Source organism: Abrus precatorius, unplaced genomic scaffold (assembly GCF_003935025.1).
Source record: "Abrus precatorius isolate BTA unplaced genomic scaffold, Abrus_2018 Scaffold8, whole genome shotgun sequence".
Lineage (NCBI taxonomy): Eukaryota > Viridiplantae > Streptophyta > Magnoliopsida > Fabales > Fabaceae > Abrus > Abrus precatorius.
This window is the reverse complement of record NW_020874428.1, coordinates 2,665,702-2,689,753: the sequence shown is the minus strand read 5'-3', so window position 1 is coordinate 2,689,753 and position 24,052 is coordinate 2,665,702. Positions and strand designations below refer to the sequence as shown.

Sequence of the window (24,052 nt, the reverse complement as noted above, 5' to 3'; positions counted from 1 at the left end):
TAAATATTTATCCCTTTATTAAATAAAAATTAGTTTTATGTTTAAAATGATAATAATAATAAATTATGTTTCTAACTTTAATAAATTAAATTTATTTCTCCATCTTATCATATAATATTTTAGAATACAAGTGTGTGATTTAAGTTGCTTTTGGTTGATGAATAAGTCATGAGAGATTTATACATAGTTTATGCTATCTTAAATTTTTCCATATCAAATTTGAAATTAAAAAAATATATATATATACACTAAAAATACTATTTTCATATAAATTAAAATATTTTGTTTTAATTACCACACTCTTTTGCAATGACTTACAATTCAGATATGTGATTTTTCTTTGCCTTTCATATCGTTTATCGTGAGATAACATATATAGCTGCGCTGTCTTGTATCCTAAAAGATATAAATTATTTTTAAAAAAAAAGAAGTATAATTAATCTTGAAACAATTTCTTTTAAAATATTTCTTTTAAAATCTTATAAATTTTAGATTAATAAAATAATTTCAGAATTTTTACGATAGAACTATGTGACTTTGAGTTCTCCATTACATTTAGGGATACGTATGAGTGAAAACTAAACTCGTCAAGTCAAAATAATTTTCAAAAATAATTTTCTTCATTCCTAATATATAAATTAATATTTCAATAAATAAATATTCTTTCTTTAAAAATAAAATAGCAATAATTATTGTTTAGGGGTTAAATAAATATTTTTCAAAATTAAACTAAATTTACACAATTAATTAAAGGTAACCATTATTTAAACAAAAGTTATAGGATGTTAATATCTTTCCTGCACGTAAACGACTTTCGAACTTATTTTTGGTTTCAAAGATTATATTATTTTAAAAATTTTTTCAATTTTTTTTTAAATAAACTTTGGTGGCAATTCTTCTAATTTTTTGATTTTTTAAAAAATATTTTTTAAAAATGTTTTCGCTGTGACGTTGCGATCACACAGTTACGACACCCTTTACTTTATTTTCTAGAATCCTTTCTTGCCTTTGTACTTTAGATGCATATTTCAAATGTGTACCGATCAAGCGGGGATATGGGTCCTACCCAGTGAGGAGAACATATAGATTTATGAACTAGAGACACATCAACGCATTTACAAGAGAATGATCACCATGGGCGTGGGGCCGGTGATTGAAGAGGGCTGGAAGCCTTTTTTAGAATGACAGTACTTTGATTGAGATCTTCATTTCCCTGTTGAAGGCGGAGTGACACATCCCCTTTTCTTCACCTGGTTTTTCTTTATTGCCTTCATACTATAAACCTTCCTTTAATCCACAGGTAACCCAGCTAAAGCCCCTATTGAGACTGACCCAAACCCTACTTCTGAGCTTGAATGGAAGGACATAGAGTCATAGAGTCCTCCATTCGACCAGTTGCCCATACCTTTACACGTGTGCCTCCTCCACCCTATGACGAAGCGAAACCTTCTGTATGACGTCCATCATCACCGCCGCCTTAGCCTCTCTCGCTCACCACTGCCTTTCATTGGTTGGAGGAACAATGATAACATGTTGTGATCCTCACCTCGATACAAATTTTGGAACAAGTTGTCATCATCCAATGAAATGGAATTTAACCCTAGGAAGGATTCCATCTCATTAGAGAATATCTTGTAATTTAATTTGGTGTCATGGATTTGGAACTGCTCTTAGCATTGATCTTTGTCTAGTTTTGGATTTAATAGACGATGTATAGGGGTTATGCACTTTTGCTAGTGGATTACTCTTTTTGCTTAAAATGTTTGGTCTTGTTTGATTACCTGTATATATATGTGTGTGTGTGTGTGTGTGTGTGGTTTGGATATATGCTTGAAACTAAATTAAATTAGAGATTCTCTTGTGTATGGTGGATGAGATAATATAAGTGTCTCAAAGGTGAGTACCAATGATTTGTGGCAATGACTGCTATTTTTTATGAATAGTTGGAACTTTGGTCTCTTAGTGTGCCTTATGATTTAAGTTCATTTTATAAAATGACCAAGTTTGATGTTTGAATTATAAATGAAGATTTGAGTATATGTGAAATGTGTTGTCAATACAGGGATAAAAGATTACTTCTGGTTATGAACATGATGTGATTATAATTGTTTATTAGGAGTTACGAGGTGGAAGAGTGAAATCCTCCAATTGTGATATAGAAGGCGACATAAATGTGCCTAATGATCGAGACTTCTTAAGTCATAAGAACTGTATTATATATAATAATACATTATGCATGTTAACTCTCTCTTATTCATTAGACAAACTATATTTTTATATTGGTGTGAGAAAGGTGTTCATTTTGTCCGTATGTCAGTAGCAAAAAGTAGTCGTGACATGCATAAATAATAAGTAAAAAAATATAAATTTATTTTTGATTAGTTTTCACAAGAAACTTATGATCAACGAAATATTATTTGGTTTAGTTAAAAAGTGATATTTTGACAAGTTCATGAATAGTTTGCAAATAAAATTGTAAGGTACAAGAATATTAAAAATTAGTCAAAAGAAGGATGTTTCGAGATGCTTTCAAAAAATATTATTTTTGATAATCTTAGTGAAGAATTGGTCAAAAACTACTTGGTCAAATTTAGATCAAGCTACTTCTAAATGAAAAATTAAGTACAAAAGTTTCAAGGAAGATGAAAGATTTGTGTCAAAAAGGCAATATATTAGGATTGGTTAAAAGTAGTTATAGATGAAGGCACGTGGCAAAAATTGTAAATAGTACATGATAATAATGACAAGAAGATGTCTTAGACATTTATGTTGTAAAGAACATGTTTTAGGTAATTATTTAATTTATAAAGAACATGTTAAGATGATCTAAAATTTAATTTAAAATTATTTTTAATTTTTTTATTTACTAAAAAATTCATCGTAAACATAACTAAATATATAAGAACAAAATTTATAACTTAACTTTTTTATTATAACTATATTATTGTTACTGTTACAGTCAAATAAATTTGAACTTTTATAAATGCTCTTATTTATCATTTATTTAGTAATAAATTATAGTGGTGGAAACTAAAGTATATTAGAATCATACATCACAATTTGGAAGTTTATATAACTATCTAGTTGAATTGATGTTGTTGATTTAATTTATATAGCTATTTAACTTCTAATAAATTAAAAAAATTTAACTTATCAATGTTGTGAGAAAAATTATAACAAATATAAATGTTATTGTTAGTATTGGTTTACTTTACGATTGTTATTTATGTTAATAAAAATTTTAAATATCATAGAGCGTATTTGAAAAGGATCTTATTTGAATGTGAAAAACTTAAATAAATTTGTGTGAATTGAATGTCATAAAATATTTAAAGCTGTTCAATTAACATGTTATTGAAAGATTAAAAATTTAATAATATGTTATTTGATAATTCTTTTAAACTATAGTATAATTTGATTTTCATTTTACGATAAAGAAGATGATCTTGTTTGAGTTGTTATACCCAATTTAAGTGGTGAATATTAAAGTATATTCTATCATGTTTTAAATACTTGAAAAATCGTAGATTTGTGTTTAATTTTTCTTAAATCATAATAATAAAAAATTTTGTGATGCGAATTGAGATTCAAACGGTGACAAAGTAAATTCTATCAGCAGGTATTTTTTTTTTTTTTAATTATTAGGTAGAGATAATATTGTGTAAGAAGTTAAGAAAACTCGTACAACACATTCTATCTTAAAACTTAAACCTTTGAGGCAATAAGAAAGAAAAAAGCACAAAACGATTGAAAAACCTAATAGCAAGGATCATTCATGTCAAATATGGTGTCATTAACTAGATACTAAAAATAGTAATATTTCTTTAGATGAATAACAAGTCTTGAAGCAATTATATATTCTATTTATTTTTAACAAATAATAGGTCTATGATTTCAATTTTGACAATTAGCAACATGAAATATATATGTGAAATTATTTGTGCTTCCGTCCAACAATAATATCATCAATACAAAAATTCGTTCCCAAATTTTTATATTTTGTGAAATGTAGAATCCCTAAACTTAAATTGAATTACTTTTTTTTTCTTCTTCTTCAAATTGACATGAAATTTGACCACGAAAACGATAGTAAGAGAAAGAGAGAGGCTAATCAATGAATTTCATGCATTATCCTAAGCGTAGTTGAAAGGGTTGTAGACTTGTAGTTGAGTGACGGATATTTCGCTGGATGTATCACATATTCGTAGAATCATAGACACTCCATGTGAGTTTGCTTGTGATAAACACAAAAGGAGCAAACCCCATGCAAAACGTAGAATCAATATACGTGTCCAATAATGTAATAGGTGTCACTACTAGAAACTTAATGTTTATGGATGGAAATTTTTAAGGGATTTGACACGAAATACGTATAAGATAAATTTTGTACTAAATTTGTCTAATTGATTTGAAGTTTTCGAGCTATTCCTGTCAATGTTATTGAAATGATCCATCGGTTGAGATATTAAGTTATGATGTCTTTATTAAATAAAATTAAATTTACATTATTTAATATGCCATATTTTATATATATGGATAGATCTAAAAAAGCAGGTAATTAAGGGTCATAAATAAAAGTATGTAAGGAATGAGTCAATAATAAACAATTTTTGACGTACATTATAACTAGTAATTATCTTGTAGATTATATAGGTTTTTTAAAATATATATATATATGAACTTATACATTAAAGTTTAAGTACAATATAGTTCTAAATATTTAAAAAGGTATATTTTAATCGTTAATCTTTTTCAAATGTACAATATAAAACCTTTTATAACTAATCTCAAACTATTATTTAAGATCAAAATTATTCTTTTAAAACATCAAAGACTAAATTACACATTATCCAAATTTGAAGATAGTGCAAAACTTTTTCTTCTTTTTAATTTAGGTAAAGTTTTAAAGATATAAATAAAAGAAAACATAAGAGAAATACACATAATTAATTCAAATAAAGAAGTAAAAACACAGATATAGCTTGGGTTTAGGGAGAAAAAAGCAAATTTTTTAAGAAAGAGAAAATTCAGTTTGAGCATAAACTGTGTAAGTAATTGTGATTTAGGATGAAAAAGAAATTTTAATATGAAAAGTTAAAATGAAAAATAAGAAAAGATAAGATTCGAAGATTAAAAGGTTTATTATAGAAAAGTTAAAAATATAATTTGAGAATTTCAACACTGTGTTAAAAAAGTAGGTGATAAATAAAAATGAATCGACTGTTATGAGAAAAAACTATTCAAGAATACGAATCTAGATTATATTAATAAATTATAAAATTATGCACACATTGATTACATCTTAGCATCCTTGCTGTGGCCCTCCTTCTCGTGGTTTGTCCCTATCACATACTCAAATTTCCAAACAAGGAAAAATATAATCTATTTGACAAGTTAACACAACAAATTACATCCTGCCATAATTTTCATTCCAATCCCACAAAATCTTTGAGCAATAACTCAGCAAATGTATAGCCCCCACATGCTTTCTTGATAGATTCTTAATCTGTTGGAAGGAATAATTGCATAATAAATAATATCCCTTATATATTGGATTCATTAATATCAAGAAGAGAGGGGTCATGGAAACTTGGACTCATGGAATGAGTTGAAGGTTTCACACTTGTTGGCTTACATTTATCTTGCTTTAATCCACCAAAATAGGGATCAATGTTCACTTAGGGCCACCAACCCATTGAATTTTTTAAAATAAAAAATTAAAATGTAATTATTTTAAGTTAATTATTAATAAATAATTTAAAATATTATTTAATAACATTTATTAGTTTTTATTAATTTTTTAAATATTTATATTGATTTTAGGTGGGTCAACTTATCAATTCACTTCGTACTTTTTATTTTTGGAATCTTTTTAACCCATCTTTAAATAGGTTGAATTATAATTTGTAGTCTAATTTCAAAAACGGAATTATTTATGTTAATCGGCTTCTTAACGAGCTTTTAGCAAGTTGAGATGTATTGGGCTGTCCCACTTTACCATCTGTAATTACAATGTGTCACTATGGAATGCAACTTTTAGTAAGGTTTAAGAAACTATATTAACGAATGTATCATAAATTTAAAATTTGGTTAAGAAAAAATTATGATTTTAATGAAGAATTATTAACCAATTAACTTGAATTATCCTGTGAAATTGTGTCAAGATCCTTTTGAGCAAGTTCTTCTAACCCTCTTTTGTTGTAATTACTAATGCACATGTCAGCTCCAACATGAGCTCTTACAAAGAAGCTTAAGCAATCTAAGTCAAAATTTAAAGTCCCAAAGAGAAGAGATATTTCCTTGAGGAGAAACACACAAGTTATGGATTAGGTTATAGAGTCTCTTATCTACGAAAATTAAACATATGGTGCAAATAAAATGGAAGAAGGAACAAGGATTAGATAATGTTAGATATTGAGGTTATTGATGTAAATTTGGTAAATTGATAGGTTAGTAGCTAATTAGAAGAAGATAATAAACAAAAATAAGCAATGTGCATTAGTGATATTGGAGCCAAAGACATAAGAGGAGGACATTATTGAGGTAGTCAAAGAATTTGAAGAAAAATAGATGAAGGAAAGAAAGATTAAGTTAAAAAGAGAAGAAAGGATGAGAACATGATATAGAGAAGAAAGGAAAGTAAAATGATGATAATCTTAGTAATCTTAGTCAATTAATTTATGCCACGTAATAATGATAGTGTAATTTATTATGAATTACATCATTATTTAAAAGAATAACTTTTATGGCAAAAGCTAAAATTAACAATTTTTTGAAATAATATTTTAAATATTAAAAAAAATTATACTAAGGACCAAAATAGAAGACTTGTAGTTATAAGGATTAATAAATCGTATAAACTTAAAAATTAGACTTGATGAAATTATTTATGCACATGAGTACTCAAAGGTAAAAACTATTATGGATAAAAATATTTGTATTCGTTAATATTTATGAGTTTAATTAAATGAAGTTTTTCTTTACTTCTTTGTTAATGGAGTAGAATTAATATTGGACACTTGCATACATTAAATTAATAGAATGCTCATATGCATATATAGATAAATCTAAGTTTAGATTGTCTCTGGCCTTAATTTCTCTCCATCCAAAATCTCAACAATACAAAATATCATCTCTCATTTGGAGAGAATCCAAAGTCATAAACTCTCACTATAACTTTATTATTTTATGAATCTTTGAATGTGTGCTTGAAGTTAATGTTATATTATGGTTATTGTGTCTATATTTTATTCTTTTTAACTTCAAGTATTCTATTTTTTTTCTTTAAATTATAACTTTGTATATAAATACCTCTAAAGTAAGTTATTTTTCTTTATTTTTTTCTAAATGATACCAACATATATTTTCACTGAAAATCACTAATTCGTTCAAACTCACTTAATCAGTATCTATGTGGTTATAAGATAAATTTCATATTTTCTAATTTTTTAATACATAATTTATATATAATTTAGTATATTAATAACATTAAATATTATATTTTTAATAAATTTTTATTCATTATTTTTTTTGTTATGTATCTTTAAACAAACATTAAAAAAATATTAAACCTATACTAATTTTTTGCTCTCAAAGTATATGAAAATTAATCAAAAAGAATAACCATCATATTTCCTTTTTCTTTTTCTGAAAATGCATCTTTTTTGAATCATCCTAACTTTACCCAAAGTTATCTCTAAAGGAAAAATATCTAACTGCTTTAATGAAATAACAAAGAGAGAGAGTGAGCATCGATTCCATTGGTACCAAAAGATGAATAAAGTTAAAAGAAGCAATGTGGGGTGCGAATTTTGTTCATGAGTCATGACCCTCTGAGTGACAGGGTGCTTAATATGCAATGCCTTCAATATCTTATAATAAGAAAATCAATGTAAAAGAATAATAAAAGATACTATAATTCTACAATAATGACAGGTAACAAAAGAGTATTGGGTACATTTTCTTTTATCTAATTAAATAAAATCTATAATTTTTATCCATAATTGTTTTTTGTTCCAAAAACTTATCACCTGAATGTTTGAAGGGGGGCAATAAAAAAATAACCCAAGACAAATTCACCTTATGGAATCCCAAAGATGAAATAATTCTATATTTTTTTTATAAAAGCTCCCTTTTTTAGTACGAAATTTTCAGAAACTTTGAAAAAATAATAGATGGTGAGATTATGGGCTAAGAAAGTCCCCACATCGACTGCACTTAATAATTACCTTGTGCCAATCTCAATTATAATTGGACCCAAAGGAAAAAGAAAAAAGCTCTATTATAACGCATCATTGCTTTTTTTATTTATTTTGAAGAGATAAGGCATCATTGTTTAAGTAACTTTCACTCAATAATAATGAGATTGAACTGTTTGCAACTGGGTTAAACATTTTTTGAACAATTTCAATTTTATTATTTATGCCTTAAAAATACATTTTTTAATTAAAATATTAAGAAATTTGATGAAGAATTGTTAAAAGAAAACAAATATAAAGTTACTTGAATTTGTCAATGACATATCCCAAATTCCTTGAGCCCATACTGCTTATCCTATTTGGACTTATCCATATTTCAGTGTGAATGAATGTAAGTTAATATTATAATTTTAAATTCAAATTCATGAAAATAACATAAAAATTTTAAAAATTAAATGGTTTTACATATTTCTGTCTCAAAATAAAATCATATTACAATTTTATGTGATTTTCTAATCACAATTTTTTTTATTATGTTGACTTACTTTTAAAATTAAATATATATATTTTTTAAAATAGGCAAACATTTATTTATTTTTCTAATGAAACCACGATAGACACGTTTCGGCATACACCAGTAACTTTTTTCTTTTTTACATTATACGAGTAGGTTTTAATTTTATATATATATATATATATATATATATATATATATAAGAATAATAAATATTTTAATTAATAATAATTTTTTATTTTATTCAATAAGAATAAATTGAAAATATAAATTTTTAAAGTGAGAAAAAAATCTTGAAATACTCTTTTAGACAAGACACATCATCAATATAGATACAATTATCAAAATATAAATTCAAAATTTATTTTAATTTAAGATTGATGTAATTTATAATAATATTAAATTTAAATAATATAAAATTTAAATTAAATTTAAATATTTAAAAAAATAAAAAATAAAAATTTTAAATGCTCAAGCAAATTAAACCGTGTTAATTAATTAAAAAATAAAGAGTTTATATAAAAACATTTTTATTCAACGAGAGGTATTTACAACATTAAATATATTTAGGTGCTTATAATGCAACCTATATATTATTTGGTTAATCTTATTCTTATAAAACTTGAATAATTATCTTTTAAAAATTACTAAATAATAATAATAATAATAATAAAACACCTTAAAAATTGTAGCTGACACTTTTTATATTGGTTAAATTTGTTCGGTCAAAGGACGAGTAAAAAATTCCTAACTTGATTTGCCTATTAAGATCACAATCAATTATAGTGTTACCTCATAATTTTTGAAAAGATATTCATTTATATACATGTATATTAATTGTTCCTTTGCCATGCTAAAAGATATAATAATTTTAAACCTTTTATTATATATATATATATATATATATATTATTAATCACTATACTTATTAAATAAAAAGTATCAAGTATTATTTATATTTTTCAAATATTATACATATATATATATATATATATAATATTTTATAAAATGATGGAGATTCATAAAAAAAATTATAAAATTATTGGTGTTGACTTTTTTGTCCAATTCAAAGACATCGTGGTTGCAAACTAAACTAAAATGTCATTAAAATATGAAAATTTATCTTATCGAAGGGTATACTCTATATTGAAAGTAAAATGGATTCTCTGCATTTCTTTTTATAGGAAATGAAGAAAGTATAGTAATTAAGAAATTTGAAAGCATTAATAATTTTTCAAATAAAATTTAGATTGCATTAATTTTAATTTGGATGAGATTGGTTCTTATTTATTTAATGATTTATTTGTTATTACTCATTTAATACTCTAACCTTTTTTTATTTTTCTCCTTATACCAAAAACACACACACATTAAAACTTTTCCTGATTTACCAATAGCAAATTAACTAAATTTACAAATAATATTTTATTAACAATGGAAAATATATCTTCCATTAACCGGTCAGAGTCAAACAATCTTAACCCCACTTTAAAATTTAACAAAATAAATCTTGGCTGCATATGAATTTCTATAGTAAATTTGAGACAACAATCAAAATAATAATAAAATATTTCGAGGGGTCGTGGCTCCTAATTTTTCTATAATTTAAATCATTCGATGTTTTTATTAAATGACTTTATTTTATTAAAATATAAATAAATGTTGATAATGAAATTACATATGCGAAAATTATTAAATAAAATAAATATTTATATATATATATATATAATATTTTTAACATTTATTTATACTTTTGACTTTTAATTATAAATAATGTATGATTGTATTCTTTAAATAATTTTTTTATCCAAATTTGGTCCTTAATTATTTTAATTAATACAATAATTTTTTTATCAAATTTTTTATTTTGAATTTTTTCTCAATTTTTTTTTATAAATTAAACCTTTGCAAATTATTTTCTAATCGAAATTCACTGATCAAAACATCATATTTAACTTAATACTAAAAAATTCATAACGTTTGTTTTCCTCAAAACCCCTAATATCACTATCATGAAAAAAAAATAGATGTCACATCATGCAAAAATATTTAAAATTTATCAATAATTCAATTTTAAAAAATTCAAATATTTCCTATCTCAAATATATCGCATATAAACTTTTAATTATTTAAATAAAAAATAAAGATACAGATCTTGTGTGAAAAAATTGATAAATTATTTATTTTTAACAATTAAAAATAAAAATTAAACGTAAATTAAAATAATTAAAAGAAAAACTGCATATTAATTTTTTAAAAAAAATTAAATATGCATTTTAATGTTCTTATTCTCAATAATATTTTATTGATTTAATCATGAGTTAAAATTCTCTGGTTTCAGCATTGTTGGTGATCATATCTTAAAATGTTTCGTATAAATCTAAAAAGCAATTGTTGAATAAAAATAAATGTATTAAATATTTTCCTTGCTATGATTGCACACATTCGCCACATAAATAATGTACGAAATAAGTAAATGAATAAAGAAAGAATAAAAGCAAAAAGCAGGGAGCAAAGCACACTGCGAGATTCTCTGCTTCTTCTCTTCTTCTTGTTCCGAAAGCCAAGGGAACACATATCATCATATAACATGAGAAGAAAGAAGAATCACTAAAATCAGAGAAAATTTCAGGGGTCATTCTCTCTAAAATACCCTTGAATTTTCTCTGGAATTTCCATTTTACTTCTAACGTGACACGCACACCCCATCACCATAGCCATACCCAAAAACCCAGAACCAACCGTGTACGAGGAAAAGCTGCAATTTTTTTTCTTAAAAAAATAAACCATCATATTCATAATGCTGTGTAAACTCGTTCCGGTGCCGCGCAAGAAAAAACCCGGTTCTTACCCGGTTCACCTTAACGTCTATGATCTTACCCCGATTAACGGTTATGCTTATTGGCTTGGCCTCGGTGTTTACCATTCTGGTGTTCAAGGTAACTAAAACTAACCCAGTTCTTTTTTTTGCTATCAAAGGAATTGAATCAAATTTTGGGTTGTTGGGTATTGCAAATTATCCGTGGAATAGGTTAGTGTGTGTGCGTAAAAGTTAAATTTCAATGAAATTTAAAATGGGATGTGTATAAACCATGCTTTAAGCCCAAAAGCTTCTGGTATGTAAGATAATAAATAATATAATGGCGCCATTAATGGAATATAACGATCTATTCTTTTAATTGAAGGATAAAGTTTCTTGGGTTACTTGAATTTTAATATAACTATTGCTATTACTGTTCAGTTGGGGAAAATACTGAAACCATACTAGTGTTGATATGTGCTGTAAGCTTTGATGTTTGTCATTGTGTTTATTTAAATATACTAATACCATAGGGTGCTGTATAAAGTTTTTGTTGTACTGGTTTTGGTCACTTGAAAACTGCTTTGATGTTTGTGTAGTTCATGGTGTTGAGTATGGATTTGGAGCGCATGAGCGTGATGCGACTGGTATATTTGAAGTGGAACCTAGACACTGTCCTGGATTTACTTTCAGAAAATCAATTTGCATTGGATGGACGGATCTGGGGGCGAAGGATGTTCGGTTGTTCATGGAGAAGCTAGCTGAAGAGTATTCTGGGAATACCTACCATCTTATCCAGAAAAACTGCAACCACTTCTGTAATGATGTTTGCGTCAGATTAACAGGAAAGTCAATCCCTCGATGGGTAAATCGGCTTGCTCGACTTGGTAAGGGATATATGTAAATGTATATTGTGATTAGTTGTTTTCCTTGTATGAGTTGATTTTTCACTCGGATGTTTGGATGATCTGTAAGAAGCTATGAAAATTGTGAAAAAGGAAGTGTTATATGAATTATTTCTATACGAAATAGATGTTAATTTGATGGATCAATGTGCTAGCTCACCTCTAGATCGTAGCTTGACACAAATCCCCTTTTGAAATTTAAATAATTTAGGCTGTGGACAAGATAAATTTGCTGGTACTTCTTGCATATCAACCACCACCATGCTTTGTGTAATTATCTGGTCATGAGTGTTAGAATTTAAATGTTATGCTTCAGCTTAGTCTTCGTTTCTTATTCCTGGTTTTAGGTTCTAATTACTTTCTGCATTGTTTTTCATCCAACTTTATTGGAAATAAATGAAGGACTAAATCCTTCGTTTTGTGGTTGATGACCAGTAACTTCAACGATCAGAATCCTGCATTTAATAAGAAACATTAGGTGACAAAAGAGATGTTTTGCAGGATCTATAATGCCTTTAAAATGAAAATCTCTGGCTGTTATATATATTACCCTACTCATTTTTCATTTAACATGTACATGTTATGTCATATTTGGCCCATGCAAATTTCTTATGTTCCTGTGCTGCATCTTATAAAAAAAGCAAACAACCGCTAAGCATTTCATGATTTCTGATGGTAAATTTTGGTTCCAAATATGAAGGTTTTCTCTGCAACTGCGTTCTTCCACCGAGCCTAAATGAAACGAAAGTTCGCCAAGTTACATTAGACAGGGTTCAAGACGGGGAAAAGAAGAAAATGAGAAGCCAGTCCAGCAGGTACGAGGCTTCCCCCAACCCTCCATTGTCTAGTAGTCAAAGACATTGCCTTCCTCCGTCGTCATCTGTAATTAATGCTTCTTCATCCTCAACCATAACAGTAAAGTAAAGCTTTGACAGGGGTCAGCTCCAAAATATAGGCTGTTAGAATCGTGTAAGCAATCAAAGATGGGCAGAGAAGCAACTTTTTCATCTGCCCCATCTTTCTGTTCTCTTGTATATCCTTCATTGTGTGGCAATGGCTAAAATGAAATGGTGGCGTTGTCTATTTTCTCTTTAAATGCTTGCTTTCTATAGTGGGCAGAAAGGGTCTTTATTTCTAGATTTTTGGGTTATGCATCTCGGAATCAAGATTTATCTATTAACTGCTGATGTAGCATATGGTAATGTGTTCATTGTGTTGGATAGTGTACATTTGCCGAAGTATGAATGTGAGACAAAGTAAGAGTGATGGTATGTTTTGAGGGCAATAAAGAGCAAATAGCACTAATTGGAGTCCAAATTTCTCTACCTAGTGCTTTAGATACTGAATCTAATTAAGGTTCTCAACATGCAATATGTGAAAAGTTAAGAAAAGCAGAAAATTTGGGGATGCTATATTCAGCAAATTAGCTTGAAATATAGTGTCCTAGCTTTGCTTTGCTTTCTGGATACTGAAATCCAAATTAGGCCTTGGATCTTATAATTTTGCACGGTTATTATTATCCTTTCACCATTTGGAGTTGGCATGGATTTGTAGGTTGATGATTGCTGGCAATGAATTATTAAATGCAAAGCAATGTTGTAGGAAAAAATTGTAGGTAGAGATAGATGCAGCTAATTGTTAGCTGCCACGTCAATTAGGTGGAATTTGAAAGCTGAAAGTTTCTAGGCATCTTAGGGGGATGTGTATATACGATCTCCTGAGGTTGGTCTAGTGCGTTTATTGGCTTTTGATGTTCAGTAGTTGGAGTAATCACAGATGAGTTGGTATGACATGAATGGGTTACCAAGAAGAATGAGTTGGAGCACTCTATGCCTACTTCATTATATATTGAGTCTGGATCTTTGAGGTTAATGAGTAACATGATATGATTATGTTAAGAAGAGAAAAATACAATTTATAGAAAATGACCAACCATGATTAGTTGGAGCACCCCACTAATTATATTTGACAAAAACCATGTCCCTACTCCTTCCTTTAACCACAAATCCTCTCATTTTGGGGGACACAATTTTCTTCCAAAATCAAAATTTGAACATTCACAACCATGGAATTAGACAACATTAGCATGTTGTCCCTGGCCACCCTCTTTGCTTGATCCGTTGTATTTTGGCACGTAGCAGTAGTGTAAAGGATAAGAAGCACCATAATATGAATTTTTCCCATACTTTGAACATGCATTATGCAAAACGTCGCGTGAAAGCATAACAACCAACAACGCCTTTTTCTATCTTTTGCAAATCATGACATCACACGTCGCCCCTTCCGCGATCTTTTTTATTCTTTCCTCCGTTATTCCAAATATGAAGAATTTCTTACGTGCATTCGTTAACAATTTAAAGCGTGCTACTATCGATGAATTTAAACATTTTTTAGATTAGATCGAGATTATCGTTAAACTGTTGAGAATATTTCGTTAGAGCATATAAATATTTTTGCCCAATTAGTCCCCAAAATATCATCTGTTATTGATTTCGCGTTGCCCACCTTTTCTTTTCTTCTGATGATGTCACGATTATATCACACCAAATTATTGAAGTCTTATGTAATTTATATTGATTTATACATGCATTTTAATTATAATTTAAAAGTTTCATGATTTTATTAAAATTAATTTTTCGCAACTTTAACTTTTAACTTAAATAAACATTTAAGTTCGAAACCATGATTTGGCTAAATATAAAAGTAATTTTGAGTGTGTAAATGATAAAGCAAACACAGAATACTAGTAGGCATTGGCAAATTAAAAGATAAACTTAAAAGAGTACAGTTATAGTACTTTATATCTCCCAACAAAAACGGCCTTCAGTCAAATGCTCTGTCCCAACTCGTGTAGAAAGTGAAGCATCCTATGTTCCACTTGCCTGTACAATTTTTCTTTTAGCAAAGACTAATAGTCTAATACCATTCCTTCTTTTTTCTTAAAATATTGCATATTCTTTTACATTTTTTCTTTATTTTATCTTAATCATCACATATTTTATTATTTTTTTATCTCAATCTTAAATTTTAAAAAATATTATAAAAACATGTCGTAGGACTAGAATAATCCTTTGGAAAAAGGGTATTTTGGTAATTAAAGTTGAATTTTGTTAATAAATAATAATATTTTATTTAAAATCTTATTATATCATGAAATAAAGTTTTTAATAAAAATTTATAATTTTAAATATTTAAAATTGAGATTAATTAAACAAATTTTTAAATAGTCAGGTGGATACTGAGTGTGAGAGGTACTTATGGACCCCGCTTGTTTCTCATCCTATTTGCCGACAATCAAATCAAATAACAAACATGTAGAATTTATTTACTTTTAGTCTTATTTGTAAAAGAATAATTTTTAATAACAAATTATTTGTAAGTATTTTTTAAGCTTTAAAGGTATGCTTGACGTCGACCAGTTCTAAATCTAACGGGATAAATTTTATTTTTATATAAAATTTTATAAAAATAAATAAATTAATATTATATTTTATAAAAAGTTATTAAATTATATAAGTGTAAAGCGATGGAAGCCCGTGGTTTCGGGACACGAACGGTTCCTAGTTTGAAGGTTTAGCAATTCCACTGCAATAGACAGCTTTCAACTCAGTATTTATTATTATATCGGAAACCATGCCAGTGCGAGACAAACAAGGAGCGTGTCCAGAGAGAGGCCAAATTTTATAAACTTGTTACTAATTACAAATATATGCATATAATTCAATCATTAAATAAATAATAAATGTATCTTAATTCAAAATTTCTTCAATCCTAAAAAAATGATATGATAATATAGATGTTACATGTCCCCTTAAATTCATTTTTTTCTTCAATAATGCTTGAATGATAAGATAGGAAGCCTTTCAGAAATTGCATAATATATTTTGATAGTGATTTTGTGTAGACAACGTGTTAAATTATTATTACTTGATGATGTAGTTCCCTAAAAGATTACATCCCATAAAAATATCATGCTGAACACTATCGATGCGGTATAACACGTGTAGTGCAACCAAAACAATTATTTAATACAAATTGCTCATGTCACTGACTCATAACTCACAAGAGTTTAATCGTCAACAAAAATCAATGGCAATTTTTTTAATGATTAACTATTTATTTTCCTTTGCCTTCACAAGAAGCTTGTAATTCATGGAATCCTTACCCTAAAAACAAAAATCATGTGGCCCATAATACAACAAGTGAGCTGCAAACAACCGACCAGAGATTCTTCTCTTGGAAACTCAGCATCACTTGCACATTGCATTAGGTCACACACTTTTCTATTGCTGTTTCTTAACAAGCACCGTCATTTTCTATAAGAATATTATAATTTTAATTTTTAATCACAAATATCTTCTATTAAAGATAATTTTGTTTGAACCAAGTAAGATTATTATAATACTTAAACTCAATCTAAGTTTTAAATCATAATTAACTTTATTTTTTATTTCGATTTTATCTTTCTTTTTCTCTTTTGCTTTATTTCAGTCTTTAAGTCTTTTAATTTAATTTGATCCTTATATATATTTCTTATGTGTTTTTTTTTCAATTCAATTTTTTTGCTTGGCAATAAAGCTGATAGCATTGACAAAATAGAATTAAGAATCAGAGCAATAATTTGATCATAAGTTTAAAATAATTATATTTTTAAAAAATAATTTATTTAATAAACTTTTAAGGACAAGACTTCATATTATTATTTTTTAATAAGAATACAGTTTTGCTGAGCCGTCATTCAAATATTAACGATTCAATTGAATTGAATATCACAACCAAAAAAAGAAAAAAGAAATGAACATGATTGAGTCTTGGTTGGAATGGGTCAACTATATTGGCGGTTAGTACCGGTCACAGTACAGTAGGCAGCAACAACAACAAAGCAAAGCTGCCAAATGCAAATGCACCAAAGAAAAACAAAATGTCCTAACTATCATGCCGTGGTTTGGTCTAACATTTGGCGTGCAAATCACGAGTACTGTTCTAATCACACACTCCCTCACAGCAGTTCCAATAACATCAACTCGTTTCCCATATCATCATCACACCAAAATATTGTTACAAAAAATAAATTTTACATTGCAAATGCAACAATTCTCTCCCAAAGCAAAACAAATCTGTTAGATCTAATCAAGTATACGAATCCCCCAATAGATTCATTCACATATGTTCACAAAACAAATGTGTTAGTGTGGGAAAAAAATAAATAAATAAATATATATATATATATATATATATATATATATATATATATTCTAATCTCTAACTAGTTAGCAATTAATAGTACCACAATCCAAGATCCAGCACCCACATCTTTATGGCACCTTTCACGCATGTTACTCTGTCTCTGGCTTGAATATTGAAGTGCTTTCCTTTCGCGTACCATTGCATAGTAATCCCGTTGTAAAACACGATTGAGATTGGTGAATTAGGCGAGTCTTCTTATTATAAACTCTTACTAAAAAATGTAAATATGAGATAATTGTTCACCTTTTCCAAGCATAAACAAGCAAGGAAAAGCCAAGAGGAACAACCAACTCATTCTCCTCCACGCTAGACCATTCCATAACAGAGGAACTTCCACCAAAAGACCCATGAGAAGATGACAAAGACGAAGAGGACCAACTCTTGCCATTTTTACCCCACTCACAAGACCCCAAATTCCACACATTCACCACACCCTTCTCTTCTCCAAACTCCTCTTTACCTCGTACCTCGTCATCCTCGAACTTAAACATAAAAACCGCGTGTCCCTCGTTGGCTCCGTTATTGTTATTATTATTATTATTATTATTATTATAAATATTCTCTTTCTCAAAAAGCCAATCGTGCACGTCCCACGAGATCTGCACGTGACCCCCGTCAATTTCCACTCTCTCGCTCCCTCTGAATTTCCACTTCAAGCGTTGCACTTCCAACACCTTCTCCTCGTCCACGCCGAACAACAGCCTCATGTTGTTATTATTGTTGTCCCCGTAACCATCGCAATCTATTTCTATTTCCCTATCCTTACCGCGGAACTTGGTTTTGGTTCGGTAAACTCGGTGACGATGCGGTGCCACGTGGACATGGTCCCTCTTGAGGAGGAGGAGTTGCCGGGTGTTGGGCTTTTGGGCCTTTAGTTTTGGGCTTAGGTCACCGATGAGGAGGGTGAGGTGGTGGTCGACCAGGAGGGCGAGGTAGAACTGGGAGTGAGGTTCGGGTCCTGATCCGAACCTCGCGTTGGATAGGTTCCAGGTTAGGAGGGTGTTGTGGGAGAGGTTCTTGGAGCCGTGCTTCTTCCAGAAAAGGAAGGGTTTGATGTGGAGGTGGAAGGAGGAGTGGTTACGGAGGTGAACGTGGAGAGAACGACCCAGAATGGAGCGTGACCATGTGAGGGAAACCGTGCCGGAATCGGTGTGGTAGATGTAGGTGATGAGGTTTGGGTTGGTGGAGGGCGGTGACGGCGGCGCGTAGTGGTTGTGGACGGTGGTTTTGGATGGGTGGAAGCAAGAAGAGAAGGTGGAGGAAATGAAGGACATTTGAGGGTTCGCTTTTGTTTAATGATGTTGTGTTTTATTGGTTATGGGGTGTGGAAGGAAAATAGGTTTGGTTTGGTTTTAAGGGTTTTGAAGATTTGGGTTTGAATTGTGAGGAAGAATTTTGGAATTAATAAAGAAGGATTGGGTTGGGTTTGGAGGTGTTAGGGGAGAATGAGAAAACAGTAGCACTTGTGAAATTTGACTCATCCTTTTTATATGTATACAAAATTTGAGAAGTAGCCAACATTGTTTAAAGAAAGTGGGAAAATGAAGAGGACTTGGAAAAGAGGTTTTGGAAGGACCATTTTGGTATTGGCACGTTTGGCTAGGGAATTACAACAATTTACAGCTACGTTCCACGGATTGGTGCAATGGATTTTGTTATACAAACACACAGCAAATCTCACATGGATTGGAACTATTAATGACAAATAGACGAATTAGGCAGAGAAATAGAAGCAAATCAAATTCATCAAAATCAAGTATCTTGTGTACATTTTATTATCAGTTGTATTAGATCAATTAATCTGTATTATTATTATTTTTATATCATTTAATAATTGTATAATTTTTTCTAGTGTATAAAAATATGTTTATTGCAATATTAACTTGTGTCCTTAAAGAATTAGTTAAAAAATTAAAATAATTTTTATTAAAATATTATTGAGCTATTTTATTGTAATTTTTAATGTTTTTTTTTTAGTATTTTATTGCAACGAAACTCTATGTTTATCGTCGATTTATTTAACAGAATAAATTTATATATACATAAACTAATATTCACGTAACTATTTGCTAATTCAGTAGAAGGTGTTCGTCGTAAAGCATTGTATTGTATAATAAATTTTTAAATGGACATTATTAATTTAAAATGGATCAATTAAACTAACACAAGGCAAAATTTGGTTCAATTTACTAAGTGAAGAGTTTTAAAAATTAAAATAGAGTTTGAATCTTGTAGGAAATTTAAAAACAAATTTTTTATTTATTATATTTTTTAAACAATTTTTCTATCTGGCACAGAGTCTGTTTAAAGTCTATCATTTTTATTTTTTTAAAAATTAATTTTGTCACATAAAGTGTGAAAAATGCAAGATGCTGTCATGTGTCACTTTATCAATAGTTTTGCCATAAAATGGACAAAATTAAAAGTTTAGTTGTGAACAGAGAAACTTGTTGAATTTGATAAATGGTTTTTTTTTTTTTTTTTTTTGTCAATTTCACTATAAAAATGATGTAACTTGTAGAAAGTTAACATGTGACATGAGTTTGGTGGATTGCGCAAATTTTATTATGAAACTTGCAAACTGTAACCCTTTTAATTCATGGATATTTTAATATAGGTATATGCTTTCGTTCAAAATATTTTGCTCTATATATCATATGCAACTTTCATTTTATTCAATTTGAAGAAGAAATTTTGAAAGTCGTTAGTTTCATTTAATTTATTATTAATTTAATTTAAAAGTATAAAATTAATTATTAATAATTTATTTTGAATTAAATAAATAAATAATATAATTATCTAGTAAATGATTATTATTTTAAAAAATTTTAATTTTAGAAAAATAAATAATGTATTAATTAATTTTTATTTGCAAAAATATAGGATGGATGGAATTGTTAATATTATATATTGAAATGGTAAAATTTATGAAAGAAATAAAAAGAGTGAATTTTGAAAGGAATAAAAAAATGATTCAAATAAAACGAGGAATAAGTTTTTAAGTTTTAAGAAGAAAAATTCATTTGAAACTTAATCTTGTTTATAGTCAAGTTATTTTTAGATTAATTTCATATTTTTTTATTGATGAAAATGGTAGACAAAACACAGTTTTGAAAGAACTAAAAAAGTGATTCAAATAAGACGAGGAATAAGTTTTTAAGTCTTAAAAAGAAAAATTTATTTGAAACTTAATCTTTGTCATAGTCAAGTTATTTTTAGATTAATTTCATATTTTTTGATTGATGAAGATATTAATTGCATGATAAGTGCATGTTAATAACATAGAACTATTATTGAGTTATATATGGATGTCATTATTAGTTGAAGTTCATTAGTTCTGTTGTAGATGATAGATTTAAATTTATCATTTTCACAGTAAAATGATAAAACCTTGTGAATTTTGATTACTATCAAGATAAACTTATATTTACAAATTGTTTTATTAATATATTTATTTGTTAGAATTAAAAGTTATGAATTTTTTGTAATAAAAGAATTAAGAATGATATTGATGAAGAATATGAAGACTCAGATTATGATGATTATGGTGATAGAGATGTTGAAGGAGAAATTTTGTTAGATAATTTTTCTTCTATTGATGTTAAGGACAAACTTGATTCCAATTAACATATACAACAAAAAAAATAAAAAAGATGTATTATCAAATAATGTCTAAAATGTGTATTTTTAATTAATTATGTTAGCATTAATGAGAATAGTTTTTACAACATGCAAAGCAGGAGAGAGTGTAATTCCTATTTGGAATGTAACTCAATAAAAATTTATCAAAGTTATTTTGTAGCAAAGTCTAAACCAACATGTTTGTATGTGAAATACTTGAATTATAGTTTATTGAAGAACTTAAACAAGTGAAAAATTACTAGGTGAGGTGATTTGCATACATTTGTCAATCTTAAAATTTCTCAAGATCATCAAAAATTAGATTTAGATTTAATTTGTTCATGCATTATTGGTAAGAGAATCTTTAATATATTTTAATAAAATTATGATATACTACCTTCGGTCCTTTTTATAAAAAACAAAAGACTAAATCTCTAGGACCAAGAAAAGTAATTAAGTTACTAATGTTTTTATATAAATTTTATTTTAACAATACCCATGATATTAAATGTTATAGTTAGTAATTTATACAATTAATGATACTAATAAAAGAAGGGTATTAAAGAAATTTAACAATTAATACTTCTTGAATCTATCATTTGTTTCTTATAATAAAGGCCAAGGAAATGCTCTATTTTGTTTCTTATAAAAAGAAACGAAAAGAGTATGATGTACACAATTATATAATTTTTAACTAAATTATTTTAATTTTATTTAGGCATATTGAATAAAGAACCATCAATAAATATTTCAATGTGATACAGGACATAATAAGTGCTTAGTTTGGATACATAAAAAGGGAAGGGGTGTGGGGATGGGAAGGAGTGAGGGTGAGGGTGGGATAACGGAGAAGGGATTAGGGAAGAGAAAGGGAGAGAACTTATTTGTAATTATGTAAAATGTGTTTAGAAATTTATTTATAAATATTAATTTTAAATAATAAAATATTATTAAATTAAATAACGTGACATGTTATATGTAAGTGCTAAACTCAAAAGAGAGTGGACAACAGGAACTAAATCTTAACTTCTTAATTTTTTAGGAAATAAATTCTAACAAAAAATTTTATAAGTAATAAATTACAATATTTACAATTTACATACCATACTTAAATAAATAATAAATATCTTATAAAAATTTATTACAATTAAATTAAATATAACTCATTATTATTATACAATTGTTTAGTCAACTATATTTTTTTTATTCTTTAATTTTACAAAAATATAAAAAATGCAATATACAACATTATACTAATAATATTATGCAAAACAATAATTAAAAAATATCATTAAATTCTTTTTTTCTCTAACAACTAATTACGATTTACATTTTAGTCAACTATATTATAACCTAATTATTATTTAATGATATTAATACTTTTGCTAAATAAGAAGACAAACTAATGTTAAAATATTAAAAATTAAAAAAAATTACTAATTTTCGTTGCAATTGTTCCGCCACTCACTATTCACCAACCACATAATCACTTGTATTAGTTTATACAAATTATAAAATTAAGTTTTTTTTTCATTTTTCATATTTTTAAAATAATAAATAAAATATAAAATAATATATAAAAAAGATATAAAATAATTAATACCTCAAATAAAAGTCTAAAAATTAAGAAAATTTAGTCACAAAATCTTCAATGCCTAAACAATTTTTAAAGAAAAAAATGGAGGAGAGAAAGGTAAGTGAGAGGAAGAAGGAGAAGAGGAAAAGAGATGTACGGAAAGAAGGCTGCAAGAGGTTATTATTTGACCTGACACATGTCAACTAATAGACGAATTTTGTCAAAAGTGTGGCAAAAGCCATATTCGCCATTAATATCATGAAATTGTTGTGATGTTGCCACATATCTACAAAACTACACATAACGCTAAGTGCCACGGGTCATCGCCCTTTGAGTTGCACCTTGCTAATAGCGAAATTATGTTTGGTTTTCACCAAGGTTGTAGTAAAACCTTCAGATCTTTGACACGTGGTGACATCTAAATAATTTCATGCTTTCTGTGGCGGAATTTATTTTAAAACAATAAAAAATTTAAAACTTTTGTTAGCGGTATTGGTGAAATTTTTGACATGTGACCAAATTTATCCTAGACAAAAAAATAGGTTAAAACTTAAATTAAATTAAGAATTTGTTTTTAAATTTATAATATTTAAATATAAAAGCCTAATTAATGCGATATTATGATAAAGAAAAGAAAGAGTTATCAAGAAAAAAAAAAGAGATGGAAGGAGAAAGACATGTTTAGATTATATCAAGAAAAACGTAGCCAATCCATTAAATTATAAAAATATAACATTTAATAATCCAAGATAAAAATTCATATAGAAAAGGGAAAGGTAAAGAGGGGACCTAAGAAGTGACCTAGGCAATGGACATTCACAACATTAACGCTGCAGAACCATAAAACCCAAGAAAAACTAAAGAAGCTTCCATGACAAATTGAGAAGTAATCAATAAAAGCTTTAGACCACCATATAAGGACCAAAATAGTAGGTATTCATGACTATGAACAACAAGTTGCAGGCCCTATGAAAATGCTAATATTCGGAGGCCACATTTCTTAAGATGGGGACATGATGCCTCACCCTCTAGTTTCATATAGGTAAAGCTTGAAAATAGCAAAATGGAATGTCACATTATAGAGACGCCACATTCTAAAATAGAAAAAGGAACACCGGGTGAAATGATGGAAGGGAGATGATTAGCTAAAATACTAGGCTACTTAGAGAATGTATCAGCTACTTGAAGAGCA

General features: G+C 27.9%; 2 protein-coding genes across 2 annotated transcripts; one reads left to right on the top strand and one right to left on the bottom strand.

The window, feature by feature from the left end:
* The first annotated feature begins 11,185 nt into the window (after positions 1-11,185).
* Positions 11,186-13,921, top strand: LOC113846737 (deSI-like protein At4g17486). Its single transcript, XM_027475331.1, has 3 exons — positions 11,186-11,650; positions 12,111-12,398; positions 13,117-13,921. Exons 1-3 carry the CDS (start codon positions 11,512-11,514, stop codon positions 13,338-13,340), a joined length of 651 nt encoding a protein of 216 aa, XP_027331132.1. The 5' UTR covers positions 11,186-11,511; the 3' UTR covers positions 13,341-13,921.
* Positions 13,922-17,727: 3,806 nt separating this feature from the next.
* Positions 17,728-19,075, bottom strand: LOC113848207. The gene has a single exon (XM_027477612.1). It carries the CDS (start codon positions 18,935-18,937, stop codon positions 17,903-17,905), a length of 1,035 nt encoding a protein of 344 aa, XP_027333413.1. The 5' UTR covers positions 18,938-19,075; the 3' UTR covers positions 17,728-17,902.
* Between the last annotated feature and the right edge of the window lie 4,977 nt (positions 19,076-24,052).